General features: G+C 47.4%; 1 protein-coding gene across 1 annotated transcript in view; it reads left to right on the top strand.

Moving 5' to 3' along the window:
• Positions 1-548: 548 nt before the first annotated feature.
• The window catches only part of LOC102433663 (cGMP-specific 3',5'-cyclic phosphodiesterase-like), a 15,220-nt gene continuing 5,295 nt past the window's right edge, over positions 549-10,473 (top strand). Inside the window, exons 1-3 of the mRNA XM_006108626.3 lie at positions 549-606; positions 7,465-7,539; positions 9,187-9,270. Coding sequence (XP_006108688.2) covers positions 553-606; positions 7,465-7,539; positions 9,187-9,270 — 213 coding nt within the window. The 5' untranslated portion in view covers positions 549-552. The remainder of the gene's footprint in view (positions 607-7,464; positions 7,540-9,186; positions 9,271-10,473) is intronic.

The following is a 10,473-nucleotide window of genomic DNA, read 5'->3' as shown; positions in this document are numbered from 1 at the left end:
AGTAGAGTGTGTTTACAGTTGGAAGTGCTTCGAGTCGAGTTTGACATTGGGGTGTGCTGCCAGTGGGGTGTGTGCAAGTGGGGTGTTTGCTTGTGGGGTATGTGCAAGTGGGGTTTGTTGCCAGTGGGGTGTGTTGCCAGAGTGGTGTGTTGCAGTAGTATTGTTGCCATTCAATGGCTTTTCATTAGTCATCAGTGTGTTTTCTTCACGTGATCACTAAGAATGGAATACCCAGGTGGAAATAATGATAGAAAGGGCATGATTTGCCCAATGGCAATGATTTCTCTCCTTTGCCCTCTGGGGCTAACAGAGGTGGTTTTAGGGAAAATTCCAGTCTTTCACTGGGTAACCAAAACAGTGACCCTCTGATCCACCGGGATCAGTCACATTTCTGTGTAAATCCTGTTTCTTCATCTTTATAAACTGCCGTTCCTGGGTAGAGCTTTTTGACTTCGCCTTTCGGTGGGAGCTGTTGCTGAGGGCAGGTGCTGCTCAGAGCTAACGGGGCTGCTGGTCTTCTCCCCTCCCCCTCCCCCCTGCAGGGCAATGCTGATGACCGCGTGTGACCTCTCTGCCATCACGAAGCCCTGGCCCATTCAGCAACGGGTACGTCACTTACTGACGGGCAATTAACCCTTAAAAATCAAAGTCAGGAATGTCTTCACTCTCCATGGCAGCTTCTGGCATATTAGTGGAAATTATGATGTCATTTTTAAGTGGCATGTAAAGCAGGCAGTTGGACATAAGTGTTCTTCATGGAAGATTCATTAGCACTTAATGAGACTTGTGAGGTATGTGAAGGAGGAGGACACCTCACGGTTGGTAAGTTTGACTTTGGTAAGTACCACTTCTGGTTAGCTTAGCGATGGTTTTAACGCATCCCTTTAACAGTGGAACAGGGAAGGGTCGGCATTTTCTTTTCTTTTTTTTCTGATAAAAATCATAAGAGGTTTTATTTATTTTTTTAATTAAATCTTTATTGTTCAGATTATTACATTGGTTCCTCTTTTTTCCTACCATAACTGCCCTCCACCCAGTTCCCACCCCTCCCTCCGCCCTCACTCCCCACCCACTGTCCTCATCCATAGGTGCACGATTATTGTCCAATCTCTTCCCACATCCCCCACACCCCTTCCCCCCGCAAGAATAGTCAGTCCATTCCCTTTCTATGTCCCTGATTCTATTATAATCACCAGTTCATACTGTTCATCAGATTATTTATTCACTTGATTTTTAGATTCACTTGTTGATAGATGTGTATTTGTTGTTCATAATTTGTATCTTTACCTTTTTCTTCTTCTTCCTCTTCTTAAAGGATACCTTGCAGCATTTCATATAATACTGGTTTGGTGGTGATGAACTCCTTTAGCTTTTCCTTATCTGTGAAGCTCTTTATCTGACCTTCACTTCTGAATGATAGCTTTGCTGGATAAAGTAATCTTGGTTGTAGGTTCTTGCTGTTGATCACTTTGAATATTTCTTGCCACTCCCTTCTGGCCTGCAAAGTTTCTGTTGAGAAATCAGCTGACAGTTGTATGGGTACTCCCTTGTAGGTAACTGACTTTCTTTCTCTTGCTGCTTTTAGGATACTCTCTTTGTCTTTTGCTCTTGGCATTTTAATTATGATGTGTCTTGGTGTGGTCCTCTTTGGATTCCTTTTGTTTGGGGTTCTCTGCGCTTCCTGGACTTGTAAGTCTATTTCTTTCACCAGGTAGGGGAAGTTTTCTGTCATTATTTCTTCAAATAGGTTTTCAATATCTTGCTCTCTCTCTTCTTCTGGCACCCCTGTAATTCGGATGTTGGTACGCTTGAAGCTGTCCCAGAGGCTCCTTACACTATCTTCGTATTTTGGGATTCTTTTTTCATTTTGCTTTTCTGGTTGGGTGTTTTTTGCTTCTTCGTATTTCAAATCTTTGACTTGATTCGTGCGATCCTCTGGTCTGCTGTTAGGAGTCTGTATAATATTTATTTCAGTCAGTGTATGCTTAATTTCTAGTTGGTTCTTTATCACAACATCGAGGGTCTCACTAGATTTCTTGAGGATCTCACTGTATTTATTGGCAGCTTCTAGACAGTTCTTTAAAGACCTTAAAAGTGTGGTTTTGAATTCTATATCCAGCAGTTTGCTTTCCTCCATTTCTTTCGTTTGTGTCCTGTTTCTTTGTCTCGGCATTTTTTATGCTTCCCTGTGTTGATAAAGTGGTTTTCTGTGCTGAGTGTCCTCAGTGGTTCAGCCTCCCCAATTACCTGAGGAGGACACCTTTGGTGCACCCCCTTGTGGGCTTTGTGCACAATCTTGTTGTAGTTAAGCCTTGATTGTTGTAGTTATCACTGGGAGGAATTGACCTCCAGGCCAATTGGCTGTGAGAATCAGCTGTGTCTGCAGTGGGAGAACTTCTGTGCTGGAGATACCCCTCTGGGGCAAGACTTGCTTCAGTGGGGCTTTGGTGCTCACTGAATCTGCCCCCTGAGTGTGTCCTTTATGTTTCCAGGGAGCTGCAAACTGGATGGTCCCACTCTGACCTCTGGGCTTCCTGGCTCCTGGATCTCTAGGGAGGTGCTAATCTAGCCTTTGCCTGCGGCTATCCAGCAAAAGCCTCCCTGCAGGGCTAGGGCAGGGTGGGACCCACGGGATCAACAGGGCGGGGCTAGCAGTTATGGCTGCTCTCAGACTTGCCCTCAGAGGCTCTGCTTCTTAGTGTCTGGGTAATCACTGCAAGCCCCTCAGAGAGAAAGCTGCCCTCGGGTTCCAAACGATGCCAGACAGTTCTGCTTCTCCCGTATGAGTCTGGGTCCCTAGAGACTTGCCAGGAACTGGAGCTCAGAGCCTGAGACTCCCTCCCGATTGAAAACGACAACTGAGCCCTCAGCCGCCAGCCCGCTCCACATGCACCTCTGCACCTCAGTATTTTACTTCCGCATTGCACCTTCTCTGAGTCTCGGTATGCTTTTCTCTTTCCTTCTAGTTGTAGAATTTCCACTCAGCCAGCCTTCCTGTGGTTCTGGATGATGTCTGTTCCGTCTTTTAGTTGTATTTTTGAAGTGGTTGTTCGAGGCAGCAAACTCCGGTGTTTACCTATGCCGCCATCTTGGTTTCTCTCAGTTTTTTGGGTTTTTTTTTTTCATTTCCCTTTTCTTTCTTCCACATCAGACCTGGGAAGACAGAGTGGTGAGGCTGGGTCTGGACCTACAAAGCAACACTGTAAGAGCTCTGTAATCAAAGCAGGTGGTGAGGGCGACAGACACGGAGTCCATAGAACATTAGACATCGCGCAGAACACTCAGTGGACAGTAGAGCTGGCATTTAAAATAACCGGGCAAGGGCAGACTTAAATAGTGTGAGGATGTCTTCCCTGTCTCCACAGCCAGATAGCGAGAGACAGAGTGGGATCCAGTCTGCAAAGGTAAGGTCTGTGTGGAGCAGAGAGCTCAGTGCAGAGAAGTAAGCCATCCGGGTGCTAAATACGAACCCTGGAGTCTTCTGCGGCCCAGGAATGGGAATACCTTCTGGACTGTGGCTCAGCGTGCAAAAGCATTACAGGAAAAGATGAATACATTTGATTCCATACAAATGGAAACATTAAGAACTTCTGCATGGCAAAAGATAGTATAAGCAAAGCAAAAGACCATGATACACTGATAAAAATATTTGCAAGTTCTTTCTGATAGTTAATATTACTAATATTAAAGAACTTCTGAAAAACAAAGAAGAGCCCTAGCTGGTTTGGCTCAGTGGATAGAGCGTCGGCCCAAAGTTCATCCCCAGGGTACTGACTAGTAAGCCGAGTACTTTACACCACGAGTTCCATGCGGCTGGGACAGGAATTGAGCATCATCTGTAACCATCATGGAGTGATCACAAGGGTGCAGTGAGAATAAAAAAAAAAAACAACAAGGATTAACCACAAGGCAAGTTAAGGAGGGGAGAGGGGTGAGGAACAGAGATGCTAGCCAGAGCTGCTTCGCTAGGCTTGTTTTGTAGATTTAACTTTGGAACCATATAAATAGTGCTTATATTCCTATATAATAAAAGGTTAATATGCAAATCGGCCGAATGGCGGAACGACCAGGCACCATGACGCGCACTGACCACTAGGGGGCAGACGCTCAATGCAAGGGCTGCCCCCTGATGGTCAATGCGCTCCCACAGGGAGAGCACCGCTCAGCCAGAAGCCCAGCTCACGGCTGGCGAGTGCAGCGGTGGTGGCAGGAGCCTCTTCCGCCTCCTCGGTAGCACTAAGGATGTCTGACTGACAGCTCCCAGACTGCAAGAGGGTGCAGGCTGGGCTGAAGGACCGCCCCCCCCCAAGTGCATGAATTTCATGCATCAGGCCTCTAGTCCTATATATTAAAGAGGTATATGCAAATGGTCGTTATGCCATGATGCGTAACGTCCAATCAGCAGGAGGGTGGGGCAGCAAACTATGAGCAGTGGAAAGCTACAGGAGGGCAGGGCAGCGAGCTACAAGCAGCAGAGAGTACAGGAGGACAGGGCAGCGAGCTATGAGTGGCGGAGAGCTACAGGAGGGCAGGGCAGTGGGCAGAGAGCTGCAGGAGGGCAGGGCAGCAAGCTAAGTGCGGCGGAGAGCTAAGAGCAGCAGTGGGTGGGGCAGCCAGCTGAGGCAGTGGCAGCAAGCTACTCGTGCATGGATTCGTGCGCACAGCCACTAGTTATAAAATAAAACTAGAGGCCCAGTGCACAAATTCATGTACCAGTGGGGTCCCTGGGCCAGGCCTGCAAGATCAGTCCAAAACCGGCCCTCTGACATCCTCCAAGGAGTCCTGGATTGCGAGAGGGCGCAGGCCAGGCCGAGGGACCCCACCAGTGCGCAGTCAGGGCCAGGGAGGGACCAAGGAAAGGCTCCAGGGTGTGTCTGGCCCTTCTCGCTCAGTCCCGATTGGCTGGACCCCAGCAGCAAGCTAACCTACTGGTTGGAGAATCTGCCCCCTGGTGGTCAGTGTATGTCATAGCAAGTGGTTGAGCAGCCTTAGCATATCATTAGCATATTATGTTTTGATTGGTTGAACGGATGACCAGATACTTAGCATATTAGGCTTCTATTATATAGGATTAAATTTTGAACATCACTCAGCCTTGAAAGTAACATGAACCTGATTTGGGTTGTGACATTTACACAACAACCAAACCATGTATCTCTAGTAGGATGCGCCTTCAAAACAACACCTTCATCAAAACAAGCCCTGGAAGCTGCTCTCGGGGATGGTATTGTTAGTGCGATGCTGTGTATCTGTTCAGCCCCTGTTGTAGGTGATGAGGGTAGAAGCAGGTATGAAAGTCCATGGGGTGTTGAGAAGTAGGATTTGGGAGTAAGTGGTGATGAAGATCATGGACAAAGTCAGGCAGGGATGTGGACGCCGGGAATGAGAGTTTGTAGGAACCTGTGTTGTGCCCCAGCTTCGCCCCCCTCGCGGGGCTTACATGGGTCACCGTGGTTAATGAGCAAACCTGGTGCCACTGAGGTTTCTGAACACCTCCCTGGAGAGGAGCGCGGGCTCCGGAGAGAAATGGCTGGTCCTGGGGCTGAAGCAGGAGACGGCCAGGAAATGGGTCCTGGCAGGTGACCAGGTGACCTGGAGCAGCAGGGAGCGAGGAGGTGCAGGCTGAGCGGGTCCTGGTGGTACCAGAGAAGCCGCGCACTGAGCATCCACTGGCTGAAAGGGGACAATCTGAGCATCATGAGGGATCAGAATACGTTAAATACGTTTAAATTTCAGAGTTTGAAGTAATAATCAAGGTAAGGAAACAAAGCCTCGCCTGGTCATCTTTGGTGGATGCTTTGGGAGAACCAAGTTAGTTTTAAAATGGTAACAAAAGTGGGGAACAAGCATTTCCCCTGCTTTTTTATGCCAGCGGTGCTTTAGGGGAACCAATTAACTTTCTCTTCATTGTATTTCACCTAATAAAGCAGAAAGGAATGATTGGTTGGCTGTCAGCTTTGCAGCCCCTACATCACTGGAGGTAGACAGAGATCATCCGCAGTTGCTAAGGTCACGAAAAGGGTCAACCAGTCGTTCGCTAGGAGCCACGGCAGGAGGATGCTGCCTCTGAGCAAAGATGCAAGTTAGAAAGATCCCATCTCAATCTCATCGCAGCTCCACATCTCATCACCAGTGACAGAAACGGCACAGGTGCCCAATCCATCCGAGATGCAGTCAGCAAAGCCTAGACAATGGGAACTGCAGGCAGCAAAACCCAGCATATTCAACATATTCAATAAGAACAACCACAGAAATCATAAGGGAAGCGCTTGCAGTGGTTCTCAACCTTCCTAATGCTGTGACCCTTTCATACAGTTCCTCATGTTGTGGTGACCCCCAACCATAAAATTATTTTCGTTGCTACTTCATAACTGTAATTTTGCTACTGTTAGAATTGTAATGTAAATATCTGATATGCAGGATGTATTTTCAGGGGTCACGACCCACAGATTGAGAACCACTGGCTTAGAAGGAGAAGGGAGGGCCCGGGAGGTTAAAGCCACAAGGCCCATGAATGGAGTGCAAAGGATGCGCCTCCCTGCTGTATATTCACAGCCCGGGGAACCTGTGCCTGATGCCTCACTGATTGCACTCCCACATGGGCTCCCTGCTTTTCCCCTCTAAGCGCTGAAGATGTGACGGCAGCTTTTTCTGCGTAGTGAGAGGGTGCGGACTCCACCTTGGTGACCAGCACACATTGAAAGCAAAGGGGATACAATTTCATTCCCCGTTCCTGCCTGGTCCTAAGTGTACTGATGTGTTTGAAAGCTGTAGACCTAACCGGTTTTAGTACCTTTTATTTTTAGCTTAAAATCATATATATTTCAAAAATAGATAAAATCAAACAATTTGTTTTTCAATGCCTACACACATATGGTAACATAATAAATGAAATACACAAAATTTAGGGCACAGTTACTTGTGCGGGTGTAGTAGGGTAAAAGTGTTAGGAATGGTCTTGAGAGGTACAAGTAATATTCTATTTGCAAAATTCATAACTTGGTATTTTTATCAATATTTTACCATGTACTTACACATCATAAATACTCCTAATTCTATAGTTTATAACATTGACACATTTTAAAAGTTTTATGGTGTTTTAGCATATAAAACGGTACAACTATGTAGGATTACCCTTTTTTAATAATACAACATAAAATATTTATATTTTCCTCTTTTCAATTGCTTTCGAGCCTATGTTTTGTGAATTATTTGTCCTTATATTGATGACTTGTATTTGGAAAGCATTGAAAATGCTATTGTAACTTTTAAGATTTCTGTCAAAAATACAGGAAACATTCTTTGTTCTATTTATATAAACTATCAACATTTGAAAAACCGATACGAATTCTAATGCTGTTTATCTGAAACTCCAAAGAGCCATTGAACTTTGGAGATCCAGGACTTCAGTCTCTTTCAGAGAAAAGGCTGTGACCCCCAGATGCCCTGTGCTGTCTATTTCAGATCGCAGAGCTTGTGGCGGCGGAATTCTTTGACCAAGGAGACAAAGAGAGAAGAGAACTCAACATAGAGCCTGCGGTGAGTATGAGGCCCATAGCTAGGAGTTATTAAATAATGACTCAAAAGCTTTTTTGTTATGAACTTCTCTTTAGGTGTCAGTGAGGTCTTTCCTTGGGAACACGGCTTCTCATTCTGTTTCCCATCCTGTTATACCTACTGTTTTGTAATTTGCTTTTTCCATTTAAGTATCATCAGCTACTTTTCATTCTAACAATGCTACCCTCCAAATACTGTTTATCATGGTTACATAAAACAGATCTAACCGTCACTTACCCATGTCCCTCGGTGGATATTTGCGATGCTCACCATCCCACCCAGCACCGTGATAACCATCTATGTTGCTGAGCATGACCATCATCCTGTTAGGATGGATTCCCAGAAAGGCACATGGATTTTGAAGGATTTTTTGAATACATACTTCCTTTTGCATAGGGTATGGATCTCAAATATAAGAAAAAGATTCCCCTTGAACCATTTGGAACGAGTTTTCCTGCACATGAAGCATAGAGTCATTTTTTCCAATTCCAATGGACGTTTATTGGGCCCATGGTGAATGGGCCGTGGTTAACAAGAGCCCAAGCTGTGTCTCACTCGTCTCTTCCAGTTGCACAGTGTGAGGCGGGCTGTTTGAAGCTCAGAATCTCCATAGAAAGTGGTGGGCAGAGTGGTGGTGACAGCGAGGGAGGATGTGCTTGACTGAAAGCCCCAGACAGACGCGGTGCTTCCCACGCGGGTGCTGGCTCACCTGGTCTCATCACGAGCTCTTGGGCGAAGTAGCAGCAGCACCTCCCTCGGAGGCTCCTGACCTGAGTTGTACCCACTGTGGCCTCAGTGCCTCCCACAGAGAAGGTGTTAGATCCATAGCTGAAATCAGTTCACAGCTTGCGTGTCCTTCAAGTACACATCAGCGGTCGGTTCTACATCAGAAATGAATGTTAGGTCAGTAGTTGGATGCAAGTCAGTGGTCAGCTCTAGGACAGTGTCAGCTCTAGGACAGTGTCAGCTCTAGGATTGTCAGTTCTAGGACAGTGTCAGCTCTAGGAATGTCAGCTCTAAGTGTCAGCTCCAGGACAGTGTCAGCTCTAGGACAGTGTCAGCTCCAGGACAGTGTCAGCTCTAGGACAGTGTCAGCTCTAGGGCAGTGTCAGCTCTAGGAGTGTCAGCTCTAGTATAGTGTCAGCTCTAGGACAGTGTCAGCTCTAGGACAGTGTCAGCTCTAGGACAGTGTCAGCTCTAGGAGTGTCAGCTCTAGGAGTGTCAGCTCTAGGGCAGTGTCAGCTCTAGGAGTGTCAGCTCTAGGACAGTGTCAGCTCCAGGACAGTGTCAGCTCTAGGACAGTGTCAGCTCTAGGAGTGTCAGCTCTAGTACAGTCTCAGCTCTAGGACAGTGTCAGCTCTAGGGCAGTGTCAGCTCTAGGAGTGTCAGCTCTAGGGCAATGTCAGCTCTAGGGCAGCGGTTAGTTCTGGGTGATGTGGGAAGGTCACCGCCAGGACAGAAGTCTGAGGATCGGGCCTTCCTGAGGGTGCTGCCTCAGGCAGTGCCGGAGGCTGGCAAAGGTCAGGAGGCAGTGAGTAGGTGCCAGCCCGTCCTCCCCTGGCCCAGGATGAGCACTGTGCTCTTTCCGTGGCTGCAGGTCTGAGTGTCTCTCCTGTGTTTGTGCTTCAGGACCTCATGAACAGGGAGAAGAAGAACAAGATCCCAAGTATGCAGGTGGGCTTCATCGACGCCATCTGCCTGCAGCTGTATGAGGTATCTCCATGCAAACTGCTAGGCTGCTAAACTCCTACATTTCATATTTGCAGTTTCCCAGACACTTCACGTCATCAAGTGCAGCCATCTAGTGAGTGCCTGCTATGTGCTAGTCCCAGCCGTGAGGGACATTAGGACTGATGTCCTGCTGACCTCCCTGAGGACATATGCTGCTCTCTGTCAGTGTTATTCCTTTTACATTAACTCTGGCCTAAATAGAGAAACTAATTATCCAACTCTTTCTCAGTGAACAGTGCAGCTGAATAGTGTTGATACATGTCTGTGAGGGTAGCGGAGTGGCTGGGAGACTATTGCAAGTCCTACCTCCAGGCTCCTGCTGCTTGGGGTCTTTATTTTTGAGTTGAAGATATTTGCCCTAACACAACCAGTTCACTGGTTTAGATTTTTAATGCCCCATGTACAGAAGATAGATGCTGCCCTTGTCTTTCCAAGTTTAAATGGTATCCCATCACCTAACCCTGTTGTTGGGTGTTTAAGTCAATGTTTCTTTATTATGAAGAAATCTGCCATGAACATCCTTTTTTCTAAATATTTATGACACTATAGCAGGTAAATAATAGCACCACAAAGAATTATGAATCCATCTTTATTGTAATCATGGATAAAAATTGATTTAAGTACATGATAAGAAAAAAAAAAATATATATATATATATATATATATAGAGAGAGAGAGAGAGAGAGAGAGAGAGAGAGAGAGCGCCCCAGGGGCCGTCACATCCAAAACAACCAAATGGACGACCAATCAGGCTGAGTGGGGTGACAAGGCCAGCAGGGGGGTTGGTGAGGGATGACCAAACAACTGAACACCAGGCTGCGTGGGGTGACCAGGCTGGTAGGGGGGACAGTGAGGGATGACAGGCCAGCAGAGGCAGGCAGTGAGGGCAACCAGGCTGTCGGGGGGCGAAATTGGGAGCAACCAGGCCGGCTGGGCGGGCAGTTGGGGGCGACCAGGCCAGCAGAGGGGGTTAGTGAGGGGCGACAAAACAACTGAACAGCAGGCTGCATGGGGCAACCAGGCCAGTAGGAGGCACAGTTGGTGGCAATCAGGCCGGCAGGGGGGGCAGTAAGAAGTGACCAGGCCAGCATGGGGGGGCCGTAAGGGGCGACCAAGTCAGCAGGCGGGGCAGTTGGGGGCTGCCAGGCCAGCAGGTGGGGCAGTTGGGGGTAACCATGCTGCAGG

This window comes from Myotis lucifugus, unplaced genomic scaffold (genome assembly GCF_000147115.1).
Source record: "Myotis lucifugus unplaced genomic scaffold, Myoluc2.0 scaffold_2865, whole genome shotgun sequence".
NCBI lineage: Eukaryota > Metazoa > Chordata > Mammalia > Chiroptera > Vespertilionidae > Myotis > Myotis lucifugus.
This window is presented reverse-complemented; position numbering and strand designations above follow the sequence as displayed.